At 39.5% G+C, this 23,878-nt stretch overlaps 10 protein-coding genes across 10 annotated transcripts; 4 read left to right on the top strand and 6 right to left on the bottom strand.

Annotated features, from left to right (window-relative positions):
* Window positions 1-54: 54 nt before the first annotated feature.
* VTP21DRAFT_10461 (uncharacterized protein) lies at window positions 55-951 on the bottom strand (the record flags this gene model as incomplete). The annotated part of the gene is made up of 5 exons (XM_069389800.1): window positions 55-68; window positions 141-285; window positions 356-496; window positions 552-601; window positions 666-951. The coding sequence occupies 5 exons, from the start codon at window positions 949-951 to the stop codon at window positions 55-57; spliced, it is 636 nt and encodes a 211-aa protein (XP_069253084.1).
* A 456-nt stretch (window positions 952-1,407) lies between these two features.
* VTP21DRAFT_10460 (uncharacterized protein) lies at window positions 1,408-4,651 on the bottom strand (the record flags this gene model as incomplete). The annotated part of the gene is made up of 14 exons (XM_069389799.1): window positions 1,408-1,513; window positions 1,581-1,834; window positions 1,909-2,611; window positions 2,694-2,821; window positions 2,903-3,019; window positions 3,100-3,259; window positions 3,343-3,439; window positions 3,497-3,608; window positions 3,668-3,888; window positions 3,952-4,001; window positions 4,067-4,152; window positions 4,217-4,341; window positions 4,419-4,497; window positions 4,610-4,651. 14 exons carry the CDS (start codon window positions 4,649-4,651, stop codon window positions 1,408-1,410), a joined length of 2,280 nt encoding a protein of 759 aa, XP_069253083.1.
* Window positions 4,652-4,854: 203 nt separating this feature from the next.
* Window positions 4,855-5,957, bottom strand: VTP21DRAFT_10459 (uncharacterized protein; the record flags this gene model as incomplete). The annotated part of the gene is made up of 5 exons (XM_069389797.1): window positions 4,855-5,136; window positions 5,218-5,380; window positions 5,437-5,510; window positions 5,570-5,730; window positions 5,783-5,957. The coding sequence occupies 5 exons, from the start codon at window positions 5,955-5,957 to the stop codon at window positions 4,855-4,857; spliced, it is 855 nt and encodes a 284-aa protein (XP_069253082.1).
* A 185-nt stretch (window positions 5,958-6,142) lies between these two features.
* VTP21DRAFT_10458 (uncharacterized protein) lies at window positions 6,143-7,254 on the bottom strand (the record flags this gene model as incomplete). The annotated part of the gene is made up of 3 exons (XM_069389796.1): window positions 6,143-6,466; window positions 6,528-6,727; window positions 6,798-7,254. 3 exons carry the CDS (start codon window positions 7,252-7,254, stop codon window positions 6,143-6,145), a joined length of 981 nt encoding a protein of 326 aa, XP_069253081.1.
* Window positions 7,255-7,650: 396 nt separating this feature from the next.
* On the bottom strand, window positions 7,651-9,967 carry VTP21DRAFT_10457 (uncharacterized protein; the record flags this gene model as incomplete). The annotated part of the gene is made up of 5 exons (XM_069389795.1): window positions 7,651-8,426; window positions 8,491-9,395; window positions 9,455-9,543; window positions 9,629-9,762; window positions 9,862-9,967. The coding sequence occupies 5 exons, from the start codon at window positions 9,965-9,967 to the stop codon at window positions 7,651-7,653; spliced, it is 2,010 nt and encodes a 669-aa protein (XP_069253080.1).
* Window positions 9,968-11,006: 1,039 nt separating this feature from the next.
* On the top strand, window positions 11,007-12,970 carry VTP21DRAFT_10456 (uncharacterized protein; the record flags this gene model as incomplete). Its single annotated transcript, XM_069389794.1, has 10 exons — window positions 11,007-11,062; window positions 11,123-11,205; window positions 11,271-11,311; window positions 11,375-11,487; window positions 11,560-11,806; window positions 11,863-12,096; window positions 12,168-12,348; window positions 12,413-12,694; window positions 12,753-12,844; window positions 12,911-12,970. 10 exons carry the CDS (start codon window positions 11,007-11,009, stop codon window positions 12,968-12,970), a joined length of 1,389 nt encoding a protein of 462 aa, XP_069253079.1.
* Window positions 12,971-13,624: 654 nt separating this feature from the next.
* Window positions 13,625-15,774, top strand: VTP21DRAFT_10455 (uncharacterized protein; the record flags this gene model as incomplete). Its single annotated transcript, XM_069389793.1, has 8 exons — window positions 13,625-13,759; window positions 13,819-14,068; window positions 14,129-14,208; window positions 14,265-14,377; window positions 14,432-14,505; window positions 14,572-14,654; window positions 14,717-15,102; window positions 15,168-15,774. 8 exons carry the CDS (start codon window positions 13,625-13,627, stop codon window positions 15,772-15,774), a joined length of 1,728 nt encoding a protein of 575 aa, XP_069253078.1.
* Window positions 15,775-16,096: 322 nt separating this feature from the next.
* Window positions 16,097-17,820, top strand: VTP21DRAFT_10454 (uncharacterized protein; the record flags this gene model as incomplete). Its single annotated transcript, XM_069389792.1, has 8 exons — window positions 16,097-16,205; window positions 16,386-16,517; window positions 16,575-16,761; window positions 16,828-16,857; window positions 16,921-17,038; window positions 17,110-17,305; window positions 17,383-17,642; window positions 17,707-17,820. 8 exons carry the CDS (start codon window positions 16,097-16,099, stop codon window positions 17,818-17,820), a joined length of 1,146 nt encoding a protein of 381 aa, XP_069253077.1.
* A 280-nt stretch (window positions 17,821-18,100) lies between these two features.
* Window positions 18,101-19,389, top strand: VTP21DRAFT_10453 (uncharacterized protein; the record flags this gene model as incomplete). The annotated part of the gene is made up of 3 exons (XM_069389791.1): window positions 18,101-18,538; window positions 18,600-18,865; window positions 18,930-19,389. 3 exons carry the CDS (start codon window positions 18,101-18,103, stop codon window positions 19,387-19,389), a joined length of 1,164 nt encoding a protein of 387 aa, XP_069253076.1.
* Window positions 19,390-19,505: 116 nt separating this feature from the next.
* VTP21DRAFT_10452 (uncharacterized protein) lies at window positions 19,506-23,878 on the bottom strand (the record flags this gene model as incomplete). Its single annotated transcript, XM_069389790.1, has 18 exons — window positions 19,506-20,072; window positions 20,132-20,258; window positions 20,322-20,664; window positions 20,732-20,932; window positions 20,984-21,051; window positions 21,117-21,280; window positions 21,355-21,486; window positions 21,552-21,780; window positions 21,849-22,160; window positions 22,225-22,312; window positions 22,384-22,506; window positions 22,561-22,750; window positions 22,813-22,924; window positions 22,988-23,071; window positions 23,146-23,255; window positions 23,321-23,444; window positions 23,514-23,673; window positions 23,731-23,878. 18 exons carry the CDS (start codon window positions 23,876-23,878, stop codon window positions 19,506-19,508), a joined length of 3,282 nt encoding a protein of 1,093 aa, XP_069253075.1.

Genomic DNA, 23,878 nt, shown 5'->3' with positions numbered 1-23,878 from the left:
AATGAGATATCAACAAGTTAATCTGAAGCAAGACTATAAATAAAAATCGGCTTCTCACTTTGCTTCGACTAGAGAAATAGACAGAGAAAAACGACACTTTGTTAGATCAAGATGGACACGAGCGAATCCACTCTTCATACCTTCCCAAGTCAATTTCACAATGGCCACGGTGTCCAACACCATGTCTTTCAGCACCACCTCGCTCACTATCTCCTGTTTCTCCGGCCCGTCCTCAAGCTGGAAGTGGGCCGTGCCGGTGATGAGGCCACGAGACTTCTTCAAGTACTAGAGAGACAAAAGCACCGCGATTTTGAATATCCACTAGAGGAAATGTCATGCAGAACAGGAAACTCACCTCGACCGAAAGGCTAACTAGATTTGCACGCCCCTTGTTGCCGAGTTTGGAGATGGCCGCCATTTCTGAGAGCAACTGGGCAAATGTTATCAATGCCCCGATGTGAACGTTGCCGAAAATATCGCGAATCCTTCGTTCATCCTGAACGGGAATGGTTAGTGGAGAATCGAGATGAGCGTTAAACCTAGAAGCCTACTTGAAGAATGCCACTGCAGCTCCCCTTCATAATCGTTGTAACGCGGAAACCTAGAATGAGGATGAGTTGAGTCAACGGTCGGATCAATTCACATACAGATCCCCTCAGACGTACTAATGGAGCGGCTATGCGGGTTCCCGACGCCCGTGACGATGGAGAATATCCAGGGCCTCAGCCTTACGATGACGGGTAGATTCAGCCTCTCCCAAATCACATACGGATTCCGTTGGTTGCGAAGATTGACGTACAAGTAGAGGACAAGCAGTGACAGCACTGCAAAGTTCGTGAGGATGATGCGGTTGAGCAGAGTAAGCTCGAAGTCTTGAACCTGCTCGGCCGCTCGGCGAAGAAGGGCAGCAAACACGTCGCGGATCGCGTGGATGGATTGAACGTCCGTCATCGCCCTATCACCTCTACTTGCGTATTTTCTTATGGGTGAGGTGGAGGAGGGGGGGAAGTGGGGAGGAGACGAAAAAAAAAAACTTTTATTGTTTCGATGGGGAACAGAGCTGAAGCTGTTGTCGATGAATAGGCCTGATGATTTTAAGGTCCGCTCAGTTGTGTGGTCATGAACGAAGAAGCCCATAATAGGAAAATAAGAATCAACTGAAAAAGGAAAATTAAAATTGAGAGGAAGTTTGGAACCCGCTAGGTCGATTCCCTTAAATAGGTACGCACTGAAGAGCGCATATCACCATGTCCTCTTAGATTCCCGAAAGTTGCAACCTCATTATTGCTTTATCCCAATGCTCCATGTATCCTACACATATGGAAGGGATACTGTAGAAGTAGCGAAATGCCAATCAATCTTGTTTTATTTTTTTTTTTTCGGTATGTACAAGGAAATAATTGGCCCTTATATCGAGCCCCAGGTCAATCGCTGAACGTGGTCTGTCTTTCGATTTGTAGGCTTGATGAAACCGAGAAACTGGAGCTCTGCGATGCCGCGGGTAAATCGTGCACTATCAAAATTCAAACATACCATTAGCCATGCTTGCCATGAAGACTTATCCACTATGCTATACTAACACGGCCTCCTTTTCCTCAACCCCATCTTTCTCCAGTACCATGCAGAACGCGATATACCAGTCATATAAATTAATCACTCGCCCACATTCCAAGTAGAGCCTGTAGAGAATACAGGTATCTTGGAGCGAGGAGGACAGTATTGCTCCGCTATTCCACGAGTTGGAGGGATTCTCATTGCAACATAGACAGTTGATGTAATGCCGTGGATGGCCAAGCGCGGTCTGCACGGAGGCACGATGTTGGGGGGTAAAGGCCTAAACAGGGAAATGCACATCAGCTAGAAGCATATAGAGAATGTAGCAAAATAGCAAGGAGAGGGGAGCACTACCTTTTGGTGAAGTCTTACACTTGAGTACCAGTACAGTTCATAAAGGGGTAGAGTTGTGTGCCGGGCTAGGCAGCAGTGGAATTCATTCTTGAAGAATTCGCACACTTGCCGCCGCACCAGTATGAATTCATCCTCTTCTGTTTCCTTATCGGAGCGAACCCGGCGGCTAGTGGCGGTTTGCCTTCTTGATTCTTTAAAGTTATCTTTCTTGTCGCCGCTATACTCCTCGCTCTCCTCTTCTTCTTCCTCCTCCTCCGCTTCCATCTTCTGCACTTCAATTCTCCTCAGTTCACCAAGTTTCTCTTTCGCAAACACAGTTATCTGCGCAGATTTCAATACAGTTTTCTCGCCACACCATCGCATCTCCGCTTCCTCGAGAGTGGACACCGTTCTTTCAAGGAACTGCCCGAGTTCCTCCAGCTTCATCTTACTCATAAGCATGCACAGGGTTTTAATGTGGTCTGACGATCCGAGATCCTCCTCCAGGGCCTGGAGGTAGAGCATGCGACGCGGTTTCCGGATGTCGTGCATTGCCCAGAAGCAGAGTTCAAGTTGCCAGAGGACCTCGAATATCACAACGAACTCTGCAAGATAGGTGCGAATGCGAGTGAAAGCGTCGTCTAGTGCAGAAAGCGTACCCTCGCGAGTTGTGAGAATATGGTGGACTTTAGATGGCTCACCGGCGAGCATTGAGTCGATATAGCTGGATATATTAAAAATAAACACAGGGAAATAAATCCAAGCTCTAGTGAGTTAGGTATGGTTGTAGAATCAAACAAGTTTACTTTTGAAATGAGGGCTGCATTTGCACCATTTCAATATGGTCTGAAGTCAGAACGCACTCTACTTTTTTGATGTCTAGGTACGCGAAAATGCTCAAAGGGTTTGCATAGAAAAAATGCATATATGCGTACTAAACGCCAAAATGGAAGAACACTGATTAATTCAAGACATAGGCCTTTGTACGTGTAAACGTTTTATATCATATACAGACCTGCAGGCTTGAAAGAAACGAGCCGATAGAAAAGTTGTGCAAGAAAAAGTTATCCATTAGATGACGATACAGTGATGGGCCAATGCCTATACCCTCTTCATCTTCACGGAAAATAATCTTAGCAAATGAAAAGATCGTTAAGTAACACGTAGTGATAAACAATATTTCTATTCGATCCAGACGTAGATGCTACATACCGCTTCGGTCAAAGCATCAAACACTTTTTCAGCTCTCTGCATCTGAAATTTCTCAGTACGCAACAAAGTCAGGGTTGACCTTGACAGTGCCTGCTGCATAGTTTCAATTGACGTGGCAATGCCCATTATTAACACGATTGGAATCCGACTCAAATATTCACTATAGCAAATCAAGGTGAAAGGTAAAGGTTAGTGTAACTATTTATTATAAAAGCAACCAATACCCATGGGCGGATCACATACCTACAAATGGCAATAAAATCCTCCAAAGTAGCTGGCTCGAATGACTCAAAGTCCTGCACTATTACCACGAGGTTTCCCAGTTTAGCATTATCATTATCTACCGAAAACGCGTAAGTGTTTCTATAGAATATTTTCAACCTATGTTAGAATATACCTGTCTCCATGTAGCCTTCTTGTCTCCTTCTATTATTATGGTTGTCAACGAGATGATTGTACCACCCTTCTAATACTTGCATATCATAACTGGGTACTCGACAGGGGGATTTCTTGTTTTTATAAGAGTGTGAAACGACTCGAACTAATACCAAAATAAGAAAAGACCTACCTTCTTTGTCGAAGTGGTTGTAGATGGCACAAATATTGTGTTTTCCTCCTCTTCGTCATTTATTTCTGCTTCAGTTTCGATAAACTGCTCGGTTATAGACTTAATCATCGCTTTTATGCTTCCGCAGTTTTTAGAGTGCAATCGAGCAACAAAATTTCCCGCACCCTCAAGGGTACTGCTCACTTGGTCGAAGAGGAGGTCATGATCCGGGACATTGATCCCTGTAAATATTCAGAAAATTATTAATAGTTTTGCTAGAGTGGGATAACGATTAGTGAGTTAACCTGGAAAGACAAGTGCAGTTGGAAGCTCATGAAAAGGCAGTGCGCACATACTTGAGTTTAAGCTTATGGTTACTTAAAAATATCCAAGAGAATATACTAATAGATTAAAACGTACTTTTGTTTCAGCGTATGGCAATGCGCCTCGGCCACGAATTTCAATAATTCATCCAAGGTGGCCTGGTTCAGCTCTTTCAACGCACTCTAACAAGCACGTTTATCAGTATCAAGGAATTGTAATAATAAGCCAGCATAGAGGGATATTTACATCAGCTAGGCTTCGTATAAATTGCCATTTGGATTCATAAAATTTTAACCGCAGCTTTAATGCTTCTATTGGTTCTTGATTGTCAAATAGTGTCTGGAAACCTCTCAAATCGCAATGAGTCGCCTCTGATATGAAATAATAGCGATAGGGATAAAATAAATGAAAAATTGGGGAAGAAATACAAGCATCAGCTAGCCATTACCTGATTCGTACTCATTCTCTGATGTCTTCCGCCGTTTATTAGCCGTGTGTTGAGGCGAAGGGAAAACGAGGAAGCAGCCCTTAAGAAAAGAAACGTAAATTATTAGAGATAAAAATGGTGGCATTTTTAATATTTCATCATATGCTCCATGTTCTTGGGCCTAGAAAAACTGGGATTGAGCGAGCAAATACCTCTGATATAGATTCAAACGCGTCGCCGTTGTCAGACGTCATGGGTGTTTGAATTAAAAATATTTCACGCGTTTAGGGAAAAAATAGCAATAGTAGTAATAGGATAGTTGTCAACAAATTAGTAAATCAAGAACTTCAGGCCGCTATGCACGCCTCATGCGTTGCAACTAGTTCCTCGATAGTAGTCTTGTGAGTTTTTGACTCCCTTCTCTCGATGAAAATACAAATGCAGTCACGAAATTATTTTATTGTAAATTCGTGTTTAAATAATCTACGAACATCTCCGCGATGCGTTCCATACTCAGAAGATTATGGATTTTGTTAATATGTGTGAATTGGCGCCGAAGCCGACGTACTTCTGATAGAGTAAGATTTCTCGCTGGATTGTTTACTTTTTTATCAGTTTTGGGAACGGTGATCGGACCTCCTCCTATTCCGAGTGTCTTTTGGCCCTCGAGGACAGCGTCTATGATTTCTTGGGTAGTCTGATCAAGCTCGTAGAGATAATTGGTTTCGCTGATCGGTTTCTGGACAAGTAAAAAATTTATATGCATTAGTGGAGAGTCGAATGAGAAGTGGAAAATCTAAAGTTGATTCTCGATATTTACGACGGTAGTAGACATATTCGGCGGTGGTGGTTTCCGCAGCACCACAGCACCCCATATGTCATCCCCTGGAATTGTTTCGTCGTCCTTCAATACGGTGAATAATGGTGAATCCCACCGATTTCGCCCATCAGGTTCTTCATATCGGCTAACAAGTTCCTCGAACCTTTTAAATAAATTATTAGTATAGCCCGTTATGGTTTCCAGAAACACGCTATGTACACTTTTTCTTCGTAGGCATTTTCTCTCTCTTTATTCCACTCCTTTGCGTCCTGTGTCGAAGTACCACAGTGCAGCTAAAATGAAAAGCCTGAATATACAATTAAATAATTGTCTCATATTTATCAAAACTCACCACACAATGAGGTGTTCCAATTGCCCGGGCAATACAGTAGAGCTGGTATCGAAAACCTTTGATATAATTCATCCCATCGGCAATCACGATATCTTCCTTTGAAAGATGTCGCTCCACGGCTGACATTAATGCCCCTCGCGCTTTTTTTTCTTCAACAGGCACTATATTATTTGGTAAGTATCTATCATAATACGAAAAAATCGGAATACTTACACTTGTATACATCCCTGTTATATCCTAGTATGTCATCATTGAGAAGATGCACAGTCATTTGTTTGGACTTTATTGATTCATCCTGTGCAATACGTTGTGTAAAATATCCCAAGAGTTGTTTTGCACGGGTTGTCTTGCCGCTGCAGGGTATTCCTGTGATGATTACAAGCGGCATGTTGTATCTGTGTAGACCTTGCGAGTGGCCGAATGTACAAAGACAAGCAGTCACTTATTTTTCTTCGACATCATATCAAATACGCATAAGCCACCACCATATTAATATCACAAGGGGTCTTTAATGAAAGAGTGTATCAAGCCGAATGTAACAATCGAAAGCATATTAAAAACACTATACTACTATTAAGAAGAATTCTCCGCGTCCTTTTCTACTGTATCACCGCTCTTTTCTGCCCCATTCACTGCTACATCTGTAGCAATCTGCTTCTCCTTTGGTGCTCCGCCTAACTGCCACGCTGGGATAGAAGATCGTGCAGAGGCTGAACCGGTGCCAGCGATTTGGCTAAACCTATCAAGTGGATTTGAGTTGGAATCTCCCGAAGTCTGCTGCGTTGGTGAGGGGGCACCAGTTCCACGGCGGTTCAGAAGTAGAGATTTGAGAGATTTTATCTCCTGCTGGAGATCGTTCATCATACTGGTCTGATTCTCGCGACTACTATTGAAAAACTAATAGAAATACCATGACATTAGAAGCTTAGCCTCGCTGCGACGAGTCCATCAATTTTACCTTAGGAATCTGAGCTTTTATATTGTCAACCTCCTCTTGCAGGCTCTTCAGCTCTTCATTCCTCTTACCCTCCTGTTCCCGCAGTTCCTCCAAAAGTTTCTCCATTTCATAGAGTGATGTCTTGATCTGTGAAGACTGCTCCTCTACGGTCTTCTTGGCTTCGCTTGTCTCGGTTCGCATATCCTCCAACTCTTTTGCCACTGCCATCCAGGGAATTTTAAAATAAGCACAATACAGATAAAAAAAGCAATCGCAAAACTGTCAAGTTACCTTTGTCAAATTGTTCATCCAGCGCCTTCTTATCTTTCTCCAGTTCATCACTCGAAGGCATCTGTAACATCGGTGCTAAATAATGCTTTGCCAACGTCCATACCCCATATCCAAACCCTCCAGCCACAACACAAGCAATAAATACATCACGCCAATCTCTCCGTGGGGGCAACGGTGGAGCCATTGCATATGGAACCATTTGCCCACCGGGAGCTGCAGCCATACCAGGCGGAACGTTGGAAGCTCCAGGCGAATTTGCTTGCGTAACGGTGGTAGTGGTGGTTGTGGGGGAACTAGATTTTCCTGATGCACGCGAAACAGCTTCTTCGATTTCATCGCTTGTCATCCCCTTTGACTCGAGGAAAGAGACCTTCTTGGCCAGGGGTGAAGTCTGAACTTTCGGGTCCTGTAGAAATTTTACTGCTTGTTGAACAAGATCTTCGCGTAAAGATGACATATTTTAGTTGCTTTCCGCTACACACTTAAATGACAGTTGAATCAGATTGAAGAAAGAAAACATGCGCTTCGTACTAAAAAGTAGTGAACATGTGAATTTGAAACTATTGGCTTATATAATTCTGATGGTTTTCTGAAGGATTTTTATTTCAACGTGATGAATTATCTATTCAATTTCGTCTCTATAAATACGTTTAATTATAAAAAGGAGAGAATAGGAACACAGGTAGATGGTGGTGAAGGATTGGGACAAGAGAAATGTTTTGGAAAGGAAGTTGGAATCCAATAGATGACCAAGAGTAGGCAAAAAATAATAATAATAATAAAAATTTGTGAAGTATTTCAATAAATAGAGAACATAATATAATAAAATCTAAAATCCCGGGTTTTATGTATTTTAAAAGAACGAATTGCTTTGGAATGCCTGGGTATCCCTTCCTAAAAGTGAGTTTGGCGGTTGCATTTGCCCAAACGGATTCGAGGATTGAATATGATTGCTGGTAAACATTGAATTTTTTTGCAAATCGAACCCAGGATGCCCATGAGGAGGGGTGGTTGCACTAAAAGGAGATGAAATGCCCATCAACCGTCGATCAGTTATATTCAAGTCGCTCATTTGCGATATTCCATCGTTTGTACGCATTGAGCTGAGGCTAGGCGCTTGATTCTGACCAAAAGCATTCCTGGAGGATAAGGTTGGCATGCTCTCTTGCCGAGGGATATTGGCCGGTCCTGTGAATGGATCTTTGGATAATTGCGATTGCGCACTCATATCTGCATTCATATTTATTCCTTCACTCCTACTAAAGCCTCGTTTAGCTGTCAAAGTTAAACCCTCGAATGGGTCGGATTTCCTTAGATATTCCCCATTCAAGTTTGGAGAGGTTGATAAATTCCCATTGTTAAAGCTCCTTTTTCCATCTAGGCTCCCAGAGTATGAAGAGCTTAAGTAAGTGTGGTTTATGCTTACGGGGTTGCTTAGAGTGTTTGAAGGATAGTTGAGGTTGGATTGTGAAGAAACATAAGGCAGAGATGCGGCTTGGGAGCTTGTGAATGGGGAAGTACCTTGTGAAGAGTTAAGAAGCCCGGAGGAATTAGTGGAGTTGAAGGGATTGGTTAGGTTAGAACTGTTCGCTGCAGAAGTGGAAGAATTAAAACTGGGAGATATCAAGCCTATAGTGAAAAATCAAGAAAATGAATGGATGCTAAGTGTAAAACTCCATGAATTTCACGCTACCCGTATTATTCTGAAGGAAATTATTTTGCATGTCCTGAAAGCCTAGCAAGGTCTTAGCCGGTGCAGATTGTTGAGGTTGCTGCGGTGGCTGGGATTGCTCGAAAAAGCTGTTCATGTTGGGTGAAATGGCGGGCGGTGTAGTTGTAAATGAGCCAAAAGGATTCGAGTTTTGTTGGATTTTCTGTGGTTGGAAAAAAGAAGCTTGGATCTCATCAAAAGAAAATGCTTTGTCTTGCGACCCAGAAGAGAGTGAAGGCAATTTGTGTTGGTAACGCTCTTTCGCAGACTGAGGTTTCCCCAGTATTGGCCCACTATTCACATTAGGAATTGAATTATTGTTGGTGTTAACTCTGCTATATAAAGTCGAAGCTCTTTTCAATGCATTCGCCTCTGCCTTCACTGCATCCGCTCTCACTTTGTTGCGTTCTTCCGCAAGCAGCGCCGCAGCAACTTCCACATTTCCACCTGTACGGCGTAGCGTATCTCGATTTTTCTGTTCGTCCATAAAGCCCATGTTCCAGAGTTGGGAAAGTTTCTCATCGTCAGAAGTGGAATGGGCACGCAATGGCATAGGTCGGCCCGCCCCAGGAAGACGAGAAAGAATTTCGACTGCGGCTTTGAGGTCACCGCTTGTAGTATTAAGCACTCTTCGGTTGCGATCGTTGTCATGAAAACCCATCTCCGATAGTTTTTGGAGTGCAATAAAGAACGATTCATTTTCTCGGAACAAAATTGGTTCTGAAGATTGATGCTTCAATGGTGGTGGTGCAGTGACCGATTTCGACGGAGCATTGGAAGACGATTTAAGAGCCATGAGTGATTGTGATCTAGCTGGAGTTTGAATCTCCTCTCGTTCAATGAAGATTTTTCGTTCCCATTTATTGCGAATATATTTCTCCATAGCGCTAAAAAAAAATAAGGTTAGCTTAAAATCATTTTTGATTGAAGAGTAATAAACAATCACCTTTCATCTTCTTCTATTGGGATAGGATGTCGCTCAGGATGAGGATTAACTTCAGAGTTTGCTTTTCTATTTCCACATTGCTTCATCATCTGTTCAAAGAATCAAATTGGTTAAAGAAAATTTATCCTCTACTTAAAATTTGCTTCCTAAACATGTATCAGTGAGCTAAGTTACCTCAATCTGTTCAGCCGTCCATTGATCAAAAGTAATTGATTTCACTCGTGAGATGTGTGTCCCCATCTTTCGGTGAATTCCTGCACACCTCATACAGAGAAACACACCTAGATTGTAAGCTGCCCAACGTGGCCCTATATTTCAATAGTCGCATAGCGTTCATTAACGGATACAATTGTTGATGCAATTACCCAGTAATTATTTTAACAAAATCTTTAGATTTAATTTCTTACCTTTCGCTCCACAATCAGCACATTGGTCGTTCCCTGGAAGTCGCACCAACTCGAGAAGAATGCGTTCGTGCTTCTCATTCAATATTTTCCTCTGTCTTTCTGCCATCCTACGATTTCTGCTGCTGATGGGTCCGAGGAGAAGGAAAGAATAGTAAGGAAAGGCAAAGTAAGGAAAGTGAATATGTTTGCAAATAAGTTTTAATGTGTAACTTACCTTGCCAGCTGGAACCCAATTTTGATTCCGAATTTTTATCCGCAGATAAAGATCTTGTAACGGCGGTTAATTTTACATGGAGGTTTGATAGCAGCAATAATTATAAGTGTAGTCCAACAATAGCTCTAGATTGATAGGAATCAGGTAGGGATTTAGTTAAACAAATATTTCACTATCCCATGAGTCATTTTCTGATGGCAATAATATATTAGTAGAGACTTTTAATATTTTTATTCAGTCAAGTATTCTTAACATGAAAATCAGGCACTAATCCGAAAGCATCCTTTCTTGTATTTCCCTTGCTAAGTATTATCATTTGTGATATTACAGATATGTATGCAATAATTTATTCAAATTTAGTCGTCGATCAAATCATATACTGAACTCTTTCCAATCAATCGGCACTTTAATTCGTTCTAAAAGCAAAAGCTAAGCATGTGCGGCTTTAGAAGTATATCTACTATCTATTGATAATGATAATAGGAGAGGATGCGATATTGATTGGAGTAATGCAATACACTCCAAATTATTATCAATTGAAAGGGGTAGGTTTACCACGGAATGAAGTTTGATATATTATATTCTTAGAAATCTCTTTATAGATTTCTAGGTATATTTTGATTTTTAAAATATACCTAGAAATATTAGGCTTTTTGGAAGTTTATTGAGGAAAATGTATTTGGATGAATAAGGTGAAGTGTTTGAATTAGGTGAATTAGGTGAATTAGGTTGAACTAGGTGAAGTAGTTGGATTAGGGTGAATTAGGTTGTGTTCGGGTGAATAAATCTGAGAGCAAGACTTTTATTGCTTTGTGACTTGCTAACAACCTTGCTAATGAATATATGTGACTTGAGTTTTCATTATCCTGAATAATAATTGGTCTGAAATCATTAATGCAAATTTTCATCTCTCCTCGATAATAAAACGGTCATGGTTGGAGATATTAATCGAGAAACTAACAAGATTAGAAAAGAGGCCAAAAACATGTAAGACTCTATTTCTATAACATCTGAGGAATGGCTATACTTCACCTCTAATTAACTTAGTTATTATCGTCTTCGTTCTATTGATGTAGATGCAAATTTTGTCTCAGAGATTGCAGATCTATTTCCGGGCCTTGCTCTCATTGGTAATTTTTTATCCATAATATTTCTCTTTGAACGTGATGATAGATAACCTATTGATATACAATAGCTAACGAGCGCTGTGGAGCGTGGTATATTGACCCAAAAAAGGTGTGGCAATAAAACTGCATGTAAATTTTTCTATTAATTAGTTGAGTTTTTATCTTAAATTAGGCATGTCCCCAAAGTGTATATTTCAAATCAACTGATGGACATACCGGAAAATGGGATTTCAATCTTCGTCGACTTAACCTGCATCTCATAGATATCATTGCGAAATATGAAGGGTATGAATAGCGTTGTGTTTTTGTATATTATTTTACAATTATCATAGGGGGGTTAATATATTTTATAAATAGGTGTATTGTGGTGGATTCTACGCGTCGGGGAAAGCGAATGCCCGACTCGCTTTCAAAGACTATTCCAATATGGTGCTGCACAATAAATAGAGCAATACAACGATACATCGAGGAGAGGAATGGCAAGGGAAATATACACGAACATAAACATTGGGATTCAGAGCTAAGAACACTACCTTCCATGGTTTCACGCTCAGAGCACAGCCAAATAGCCGAGTTGATTGAACAATTTACCCATAAACTGCTGGTATACACATTTTTCAACGATTTGCAATTCTGGATAGCCTATAATTTCCTAGTTAGAATTCAGGTGTTGATATTGAGGACATAGCCATTAGGCTACAAAAGCCTCTTCGTCCTCTTTGGTTCACTCCCCAAACATCCCTTTTTCTCAACGAGCTACCAGATTATAGCCAGATGCCCTTCTTTCCGGTTATACTACTTAGTGCATCAAGGATGGTAAAAGAAGGAATGCAACGACGTGATGGATTTATTTATGTACAGGGAGCTGCAGATGATGAAGAAATGTGGGCAATGGTATGGGTATTGCATATTAACTAGCTAATTTAATATTCCTCCTTCAGCTTTAAAATTGATTATTAACACAGGGACTCACTCCCTCACTCTTCTGGAAACATCGAGAATATCTACTGAAGGGAGATCCTGCGGAATGTGAATTGAAAGTGTGCAATATTGTGCGCGAAGAGAGGGGTGGTGATACATCATGCAACCAGCAACCATTCCATTTCATTGGGAATACTAAGATTGCTATTGGGAATCGACATAGCGGTAGATTGAGTTAATAATATGAAGAGAGAGAAATTTTAATATGCGTTGCCTTGACATTATATAGGTGAACCAACAACATGCTGGAAACATTTTGACGCCATCATTAATTGCGCAGCAGAGCTCACTTATGATGCAATGGCAGAAGAGAGTAGCAGATATCTAAGGTTGGATATACCAGAGGGTAAAAAAGGGCAGCATCGACTACTTGAAGCGATTCCATGTGCGATAGAGTTTGCAAGAAAACATCTTGAGCTGGGTAGTCGATTGTTGATACATTGCTCTCAAGGAATTGATCGCTCTGTAGGGATAGCTTTGGCAATATTGGTTAAATTTTACGATGAAGAAGGTATAATATTTTATTACTCTAGCCTCAATTGCATCTATTCATGGGTCATTTTAAAAAGACATCTTCCGGATGGATCTCCATAACCATCGTCTTCTCACAAAAGAGCATATTCAGCGTTGGTTAATTCGCATAATTTCATTTCGTTTAAAGGTAAAGAATTTGTTTTTAGAGTGCTACATTTAAGTTCTATTAAACTCTTTTATTTTCGTTTAAAAGGCAAATCCATCTCGAGCAACGCTTAAGAAAATCAATTCATATTTTTTATCACCCCAATAATCGGAATAGAGAGTATCACACTCGTCTAAATTATAATATCCAATATGTCCTGAGCGGCCACAATAAATATTGACGACATGCAATGGTATGATGCAATGACTATTTCATTGAATTCTATGGAAACAAATTGTAAATTTTTATTTTCAATTGCTTCCTGAATGTAGGTATATGGAGGAATGGAAATGATTTTTAAGGACTTTCGGTAGATTGTAGCAGCACTTTTATTTATTATTTACTATTCATCTCTCTCAAAAGAGATGTATTTATCTCTTTTCCATGTAAAAATTTAGCCATTCTAAGTATATATCAGAATGATCCCAATGGATGGTTGTTTCGTCTTTAATAACCATTCTTACCCAGTTACCAATGAAACACTGTATTACACTTTTTATCGAGTATAGGAACAAGCAAACGTTGCAGGTAAACATACTACGGATAAAATGTTAGAAACCACATGATATATTAAGCAAAATAATGTTTTCCTGGCTATTAAACTTTGTATTATTGATTTTAGATTACTCTTAAATGAAAAATATAAGGCGAAATCAAACGTAGGCATATGCAAGATTGGCATATAAAAGCAGTCATGGTCGAGTCACAAGATTAAGAGAAAAATGAAAGTTCTACTTTTATTTCTTTCAAATTATTTCCAGAATGCCAGACTATAATGAAATTGATGAAGAAAGGCGTCTCATTGAAACCGGTGATGCTGGGCATGAGAATTCTGTTTCAATTGAAGAATTAGTTGAAATAGTAAAGCAAAATTTTGCTGGCGATTTATTTACTAAAGTAAATAAATAATTAAGTTGGCCACTAAAATTACTCATTCATTCATTCTACTTTATTAGGAGAGTGTTTTGTCTTTTGCTCATGGCGATCAACAAAAGGCGATTTTCGCACTTGTTTGGTGCATTTACACGATACCACATCAGCATTCAACCCAGCATTATTGCGCCATTGAGATTGTAAATGGGCTGATAGAAGATTATGCCACGTTAATTTCTGAAGAAAATGAAAGCAATGATGACGTTTGGTACTTTGCCATGTGTGACCTGTTGCTTCGACCTCAAGTTATGGATAAGATTAAAAGACCGTGCAGTAATATTTCGCGTTTCATAAAAACATTTGCTTATTTAGTAATTTTTAATATCTTTATAGCCATTGCGGTTATTTTCAAGCTACAAGATGAAGAGCTGATAGCTCATTTCATGTCTCCTTGCATTGAGAAACTCCTTAACGTAAAATTTAATATTATTCTTTTCTTTCTTATTCTTTACATTTGTTCTACAATTAGCGAGTATGGAACGAGGGTATATCTTCTACTTTATACGATGAGAGGCCGATATATAACAGGGGAGGCTATTGCAATCGATTGATAGAAAACATTTTTCATTTGGCATCTCCAAGGTAATATATAACCATCGTAGTGTTTAGCGACTAGATTTTAATTTTAAATACAAGGAATCAATACATATGCTCGGTTGTAATGGCAGTCGTCTATCTCTTTCTTTATTCTTACGTACTTAATTGTACAGGTAAGCATTTGTAGTGAACGTGATAAAGAATACGCATATTTGGCTGATGTTTCTTGAATCTATAAGATTACAAGAATTGGGAGCCAGAGGCGCCTGAAATACTTTTTTATTTATTTGCCCTCGGTGATTTCGCTTTTGAGCTGGAAAGGGTAAATCAACAAATTTCCGTTTATTACCACAAGTATGCCCCTTTCACATATACATTCTGTAGCTCTATGTCGGTGGAAATAATCTCAGAACACTTTCCTCGCATATTTTGAGTCTGCCTGCATCATGTCTGACTTTTGTTTCCTTTATTTTCCGTATGGTGGCAATGGCGAATACACGGCTGCCCATTATAATATATTTCAACACTATTGGATATAATCTTTTGGCCTCAGTATCCCCTCTCCTTTGGCTACGTGTCCTTGGGTGGCTGGATATTTTTGAAGCTTGCTGGCGCACAACCAATATGGCGAAATTAGTTATTCGGCACTGCGCATGGCTTGTTATCCCATTTGGGCTGTGCGTATGGGGTTTCGCACAATCTATCTGGGCGATAGAAGAGGATGAACCACTCGGAAAGATTCTTGACTTGCTAATTAGAGCTTTTCTTGGGTATAGAAAAGTTTGCTGCTGAATATGTGATCTTCTAACATATTAATTACATCCTTCATTTCCAGAAATCCTGAACCTCGTCTTGTGACCCGGTATAATCCAGGATACAATGCTCCACTCTTCCTTTTATTCCTTGTCATTACTGGGGTTTTCCTAATCAATCTCCTCCTCGGATTTATTCTCTATCTTTATACCACGCAGATAGGCAGCTTCTCCCGCGATTTCCGGATTCATTTTTCACGCAAAGTTACAAACTATATTAATCGTGGCATTGTGTTTCCTACACCATTCAATATTGGATATTGGATACTTTTTGGATGGTGGATGCGTTGGATAAGCATGAAAAAGTCACATATCATTAAGAGTGTGGTGTGGCTAATGATTTTTTGGCCCACGATGCTTGTTTACTGGATTATAGAAAGACAGCTGCCGCTATGGATAGGGAATATATGGGCTTTGGTGAGAGGCAGAAGGCATTCTAACGTTTTTTCTGCTTCAGATAAGCCCATAGTATCTAGTTCCCGCCCTGCTGTTTCATTACGGACGTACAATCCCAACTCTATTAATTTTGATAAATTAATGAACAAGCTTGAGAGTATGGAAGAGCGACAGAAAGTGATGACTAAGAAGCTGAAAGCGATAGAAGAACACCTGAAGTCTTCTTCTATGTAATGACTTATATAGTATTTGTACTTTTTCCTTAGGTTATTCTAGCACAATTTCCATTGAACATATAAATATATCTTACCCTGTATGTACCATTTAACATTTTATATTGCCTTTTTCATAATTTTTATAAAATTGAGTTTCAGCTAGTTTAAGATATGCCGTTGATGTAGTGGCTTTCTCTCGATCAAAACCTGTTTCACCCCCTTTTTTTCCTTGCTGTCGCGTCCTTTTATATTGCTCAAATAAGAAATCGTATTTACCATCATCTTTCATTTTTTCTTCTCCTTTTCATCTCAATTTTTTTATATACATAATTAGAGTGATAATGGCTCCCGTTCAAGCTCCCTCGCAGGATATTGGTATTGCCAATCTCCCTAATCAGCGTCATAAAATTGTTGCAAAGCGGGGTGCTAATTTTACCATCATGGTGTGCGGTGAGTATATATCTTCCCATTTCTTAGTTAAAAGGAAGGTCAATCCCGAGTTTCTTAAGATGAAGCTTTCAGTATTCAAAAAATGAGAGGATGACTACTCTGTCTTCGTTCTTTGCTCTAAATTTGTACACTGTTTAGCGTTATATTCACTTTGCTAACCAAATTTTTTAAACTGTTTAGGAGAGTCTGGACTTGGAAAAACAACTTTCATCAATACACTTTTTACCACCACCATTAAGGATTATAAGGAGGCAAAAAAACGTCATCAGAAGCAGCTTGATCGAACTGTTGAGATTGATATCACACGTGCGGGTAAATTTCTGCTCATCTCTGCTCTCACTTTAACCGAAATAACTCTTTAGATGATAGAACTCGAAGAAAAGATGTTTCGGGTAAAACTAACTGTTATCGATACCCCCGGCTTCGGCGACTATGTTAACAGTAAGGATTCCTGGGTGCCAATTGTGGACTTCATTGATGATCAGCATGAGAATTATATGCGGCAAGAACAACAGCCGGTGCGCCGTGAGCTCACTGATTTGCGAGTGCACGCTTGGTAATATATATATGTGCTGTTTATCTTAATTCTTAAGTAATAATACTCCTCTTTCTCGATACATAGTCTTTATTTCATTAGACCCACAGGCCATAGGTTTGATTGGAGAATTAACGTTAGTTACAATTGCAAAATAACTACAACCGGTATTGCTTTTAGCCTCAAACCTCTGGATATTGAAGTCATGAAACGACTTGGCTCCCGCGTTAATTTGATTCCTGTCATTGCTAAAGCTGATACTCTCACTCGTCCCGATCTGGAGCGCTTCAAGCGCAGGGTAAGTAGAGATCAATTTACTTAACATGATATCACCTTCTACGATCAATACTAAACTATGCTACTACCTAGATTCGTGATGTAATTGCGGCTCAAGACATCCGTGTTTATAGCTGCCCCATAGAGTCTGAGGATGAATCGACTACTATTCGCAACCAGGAGATAATGGCCGCCGCCCCATTTGCTATTATTGGCTCAGACCAAGATGTTGTCACTCCTGATGGACGAAATGTGAAAGGAAGGCAATATGCTTGGGGAGTCGCTGAGGGTAAAGACAATCTTTGAATTTATTTGCTTGAAATAGTGGATTATATTTGTTTAAATTGGATTATTGATTATTGCTAGTTGAAAATGATGATCACTGCGATTTCAAGAAGCTTCGCTCCCTTTTGATTCGCACGCATATGCTTGACTTAATCCATACGACGGAAGAGATCCACTATGAAAACTATCGTCAGCAGCAAATGGAGACCCGCAAGTTTGGTGACCCTAAGGTTCGTCGCTTTGACAATCCGAAGTTCCGGGAGGAGGAAGAAGCGTTACGCCGCCGCTTTACCGAACAAGTGAAACTGGAGGAGTCTCGATTCCGTCAATGGGAGCAACAGGTAAGTTGTTTCTATGAAATTAGGCCTATTTCCTATTATATTTTGACTTTCTCTCCTTCATTAGCTTATCACGGAAAGAGACCGTTTGAACAAAGATTTGGAGCAGCAACATGCTCAAATTAAACGACTAGAGGCCGAGCTCGAGCAGCTGGGAGCTAACAGAAGTCTCAGACGCTAAGTTGAATAATCGATCTAAAAATATGTTCTTGAGAGTGAAATAATTTCTTTCCATCATTTGCTAGTTCTTCATATTTTCTTGATTTTCAGTACTTATATTCTTACAATTTCCATTTTGTTTTCTGTTCATTATAATGGGATGAAAAATTTTTCGAGTTTCAATTATCACTAATAATAAATTTGGTAGAGAAATTTTTTGTCATTATGACATTTGTGATCGAATTTTAAATTTCATTCCTGATATCTTGTAAACTTTAAACCTGATAAACAACACAACAACTATGACAAGAAAGAATTTCGACCTTAACTCCATAGTCCGTCCCAACATTCTTGTGCTCAAGCCCTACCGCTGTGCTAGAGATGATTATACGTCTGGAATTCTTTTGGATGCCAACGAAAATGCCTTTGGCCCTGCCGCAACCATCGATCCCGCAGGCTATGGCGACCACAGATATCCAGATCCATACCAGGTTGACATTAAAGAGAAGCTAGTATCACTGCGCAATCTACGCACCATCAAGCAGATATTTGTAGGTGTAGGATCGGACGAAGTAATCGATTTGGTTATGCGAATCTTTTGTATCCCTGGCAAAGATAAGATCTTAATTACCCCACCAACATACGGGATGTATAGCGTGCAGGCTCAAATTAATGACGTAGAAGTTGTTAAAGTTATGCTTGATGTTGAGGAGGGAAAATTTCAGCTGCGTTTAAATGATGTAATGATTGCGTCCCCATTTTGGGAGAAGATTCCAGATTTTACAAACACTTTTCTTTTAGATCGATGAGGCAATCCGAAATAATCCAGATATCAAAATCATCTTCCTTTGCTCGCCTGGAAATCCTACTGGGACAAGCCTTACGCATGAATCTATTCGCGCTGTACTTGAAAATCCCCACTACCGTGGTATTGTAGTTGTTGATGAAGCCTACGTGGACTTCGTCACAGATGAAACAAGGGGAAGTGTAGCTTCGTGGGTCCATGAATACCCCAATCTGCTGGTTATGCAGACATTAAGTAAAAGCTTCGGTTTGGCGGGGATTCGGTAAGGATAGACTATCTTGGCCTCCATGGAGTGAATTCTTTATTTCTTTATCCCTTCTCTACAGTTTGGGCGTGGCAATAGCAAATCCAGATATCATACAGATTATGAATAACACCAAAGCACCCTATAATATTGGAAATCCAAGCTCTCGCATTGCAAATGAGGCACTTTCTCCCACAGGAATTCAAACTATGCTTTCGAATCGTGCTTTGATCCATGAGCAGCGCGATAGACTTCTACGAGAATTGGGTGATCCTAATAAGCGTCCCGAAGGAATCGGTCGTATTCTTGGGGCCAATGATGCCAATTTTCTGTTGGTTCAAATATTGGACAAAAGTGGAAGACCATCTAACAAGCGGGCAGAGGGTATCTACCGTTCGTTGGCTGAAACACGTGGAGTAGTAGTGCGATTCAGGGGCAATGATCCTGGATGCGAGGCTTGTCTACGAATTACAGTTGGGACTGTGGAAGAAAATGATATACTGTTAAATGAATTAAGGAAAGCATTGGCAAATATTGAATAGAAAACTGGTTAGAGCTGTTTATTTTCTTTTTACAAGCTGGAATAAACAACGCAGCATATTGTTATAAATATATTAAAGTCAAGTGTTAAAGGCCAAATTTAAAAGTATTATAGCCATTATGAGGATTGCATTGACTCTACCTCCTGTTTCAAATCCAAATACCATCGAACTGCCGTAGGTCGCTTCGTCTCATCAAGCCCCAAACTTGACCCCATTCCATCTCCACCGATTATATTTAACAGAGATTTTAGTAAAACGTGGCGTGTGTACGGGCTCGACTCCTGCAGAACTAGCCGCCTTATTGTTTTGAGTAGATGTCCATATAGACTCAGATTGGTCACCGACCGCAGCTGGTCCATTAACGTTACAATGAGACGATTGCGAGAGAGAAGGAAAGTAATTGGGTCCTTTTCTGAGTCGCCTTTCCATCCCGCGAGAAGCATCGCCGCTGTTGCTGCTGCGGGTGTTTTTTCGGTAGAGACATTCACATTCAAAATGGGAATTTTTAAATTTTTTCTGCGACGTTCAGCTGTGAGCACTGGGTCAGCCGGCATCTCTTCGATGCACTTGATCAACTTGTCAATTAGGAGCCAAGTAACTGCATCATCAACTAATGAGAGAGATTGAATAAGTGAGGTATAAGCGACACGAAGTTGATCGGCCGTAAGGTGAGAAGGATATTCCTACAAATCAAGATACATCATGTCAAGTCAAATTAGATAGAAGCAGGAAATCTATTTACGCTCAATAATATGTCAGCATAGTCAATGGACACCTGTTTTGAAATGCGTTTTTGGTTCGAAAGTAAGGCCAGTACTACCGAATGAGCAGACTCATACAGATCTTTGTCTCCTATATTCCTCAGATACCTTCAAATACATGGCGTTAGTTTACTCTGGAGTGCATCATCTGAATAAGCCTAGATTACTCACGGAAAAACTAGTGGTATAACATCTTCCTCCAATATTTCATCTTCCAGTACAGGCATAAGGCGCTCTATTGCATCCATCCAAAAAAGCAATTTACTACGCTGGCCCCAATTTCCGACACTAATACCGCTATTGTTGTTATCAGGTGCAATTATCACGTTGTTTGCTCCACCACGCATCCATTCGGATACTTCTTGATGTATTAAAAGGTTTGCACGCTTACGCCCATCAATGGTAGCTATTCTATGCAGCGAGTTGTCGAGAATTCGCTCATATGCTGTAAAACCAGGTCCAACACGTCGAATAATAAAATTGAGTGACGCGAAGCATTGGAGTATGGTTGCAGCTATTTTAAAAAAGCAAAAGGGGAGTAAATCGAAATGAAAAATTGAAGTTAAAAAACCAATGATTACCTATCGCTGCATCTAATTCTCCAGATATTGGGGGAGTTGATTCGAGCATTATCGATTGAAACACCATAGTATATGAAAATAGGACAACTTTTAGATGTCGCCATAGCATGCTCGGTGCGGATAATATATTTTCGAAGTTGAAAAGGTTTAGTTGCGATTTCCCTTGCTTAGTTTTCAATTTTGGTATTTCCTCTACAAAATCTACGAAAAACGTTGAAAAAATGGTATTTATAAATATTAATATTATTTTACTTTGGAGAGAATCGCTAATAATGCAACGATCCCAATCTACCACAAGGTTTTCAGTGAATGCGTGCATTCTAAAACATGTGATTAAAATTAATTAAAATTTGAATTGCGTTTCTATGAATTCTTTGAGACTTACAGCTTCAAAACTTCTAAAACCTTTTCTGCTGTTTCAGGATGTTCACTGTTGCTCATTTGTGCTTCCAACAGGAGTGCAAGTGATCTAGAAACACGGCCAACTTCTCTATATAGTGGAGTATTCATTCTCTTCTGAAGGCTGAAATAAATTCTTGAAGTATTGGGCTAAATTATAAATATTTAATTAAAGGTGATCAGATCCCTAAATAAATTAAAAAATAGAAGCCATTTTGACATACCAACAATTCTAGAGCGTCTAGTGACTTAGGGGGTAATGCCGGGATTTCTTCATTAATATCTGCCAAAAGACTTGCACATTCCAGAGCCAAATCACTTCTGAGCAAATATGCCAATAATAAATCTCGAGTATGCTATAAAATGAAAGAGAAATATTCTAGCCTCCAATCTTTACGTCCAATAGAAAATATTAATATACTTCTAATTCATTCCATTTCAGCTTGTCCCGAGGTAGATCTGGTAAGCACCGTGCACAAGCAAAAGATAAGGCTGGTATTCCCATATATTCAATATCGTATTTTTGAGAGCCATTAAAATCGCGCAGGGTTTCAAGAAATAGATTCATAGCACGCTCATGAATCGGGTACTTCTTAGGCGATTTCAACCACCTACTTTGTAAGTTTTTAATCTCGTCTATGGATGCTCTCCTATAACAACCAATAGAACAGCAATAAAATTAATTGAACATGATAAATATAAATAAGAAAACCCTTACAAAACACCTCCAGACGCCAATACACATGTCAATCCGCACCCAGTCTTTCTAGCCATATCAATTCCATCCAATATCCCTGTGCGCCACTCCAAAAGAGCCTTCTCTGAAAATTTTTGCTTCATCGAACGGCGTTTTTTATCCGCCCAAACAAATTGGAATAGTCTCAGTAATTGCATGGCAGCATCCAAGTTAATTAGAGTATCAGATGCAATATCAAGCAATTGTTGGGTTAATATACGCAAAGTTTCGGTGGACTTGGAAAATAAAAAGAAATGCGCTATACTGGCAAATAAAATATCAGCGCGCTCTCCACTATTAAAGAAATTAATTAACATTGGGTGTTTTCAATATTAAGTGGGATATAGTTTGATAATACATAAACCATGTTACGTCGGTTCTAATAATCTCCAAAGCTTGGTAGAGAGATTTACCGAGCTTAACATCGTGATCGTCTCCGAATTTGCCTAATTAAAAATTGTTAAGCATTAATTAAGATAAACTATTGATTAAAAATATTGCCCAGATATTAGTATACCTGTCGCAAAAGCTAACCCAGTTAGTATTGGTTGTGTCATATCAGGATGCATATTCTCAGAGGTCAATTGCGAATTCATGCAGTCAATTATAGTGGTCACATAATCATTTGGTTTCATTTGACCTAAAGTAAAATGGTTAATGACAAAGAATTCACCATTACATAAAGAGTATTAACCTAAGCGCCGAAGCCAGGCACTCCATAAACTGAAAACAGTGGTCAAAGCCCGAGTTTGTTCCAAAGATATATGAGTTGAAGTATCCAATCTTTTAACAATTTGAATAGTTGCATCCAAAAATTCCGGAGTAAACCAGGAGGTTGGAAGTTTGTCGGCAAATGTTGAAAAGAGCACAATATTTTCAAGAATCTGCGATATGACAGGAATCAGTTACCCGTAGTAGAGAATAGAATCGAGCTCGTTTAACTAACCATGGGTAAACTCCAATTGGAAAACTCGAGGATTGTGTAAAAACTAGTAGAAAGGATTCTTGCCATTTGTTTAGAGTTTTCCTCACTAATTGTTGACGCAGTTTCTTTCCTTCTATCGAAAGATAATTTTTAGCAATGAAACCTATTCCTAGTAGAATTAGAATATTTAATTAACCCTTGGATACGGCCTAATAGATCTATATTTGCTAGCCGGATTCTCTCTAATGCCTCATTTAAAAACAAATTCAAGGGTGCAGGACTATCACAGTATAAGCAATGCCACAAGCTAGTTAGATAACAGCATGGCTCTTCAATTTTATATGTTGTATTCACCGAGTGGGATCTATCATATCCTGAACGTTATACAGTCGTAAATTTCGCTCCTTAAATGCCTCTTGCCATAGCGCCACATTAAATACTTTTGAAGGTTTCTTAGGCAGTTTCTATTAACACAATCAATGGATACGAAATCTTATTTAAATTATTCTGAAAATTCAAGCGAGCTCACCTTACTTAATATGTCTTGCAACAATGAATCATCCTCTGTTTTCTGCAACCCATCTAAAAATCTTGGAATATAAAGAGTAAGCAGGCAGAGAGATTCCAAAGTAGATGATGCAGTTGAATCTAAACTATTGGTGATAATAAAAAATATGTATTATAACTAAAATTGATAAAATAAAATTCAAGCAGAGAATTACGTAGTCCCCTTTTTTAACAAAGGGCTCCACGAGTCGGTATGCAGGCATCGAGAAATATTCTTTAGATCAAATTTGCCACGATCGATTTTGTTGAAGAGATTAGGCAAATTTTGATCGCGAAAAGGATCCGTGATATAGACTATGCCAGTGCATTTTCTGCCTGTAAAAATATCAATTAACTCTGCTTATGAAAGCCTCGGTAAAAATAGGATTATACCATGGAGCTCAGTTGTTCCGCAGAGTTCCAGCTGATGTAATAAGACAGAAAGGCGACTGATTCCCGTTGGGTTACCATCCGTAATGAACCCTAGCATCAAATGGCACCATCGGGTATAGACCGAATTATCAACAGTTAGAGAGGCCAT

Source organism: Calcarisporiella thermophila (assembly GCF_041956535.1).
Source record: "Calcarisporiella thermophila strain CBS 279.70 unplaced genomic scaffold VTP21scaffold_7, whole genome shotgun sequence".
NCBI lineage: Eukaryota > Fungi > Calcarisporiellomycota > Calcarisporiellomycetes > Calcarisporiellales > Calcarisporiellaceae > Calcarisporiella > Calcarisporiella thermophila.
This window is presented reverse-complemented; position numbering and strand designations above follow the sequence as displayed.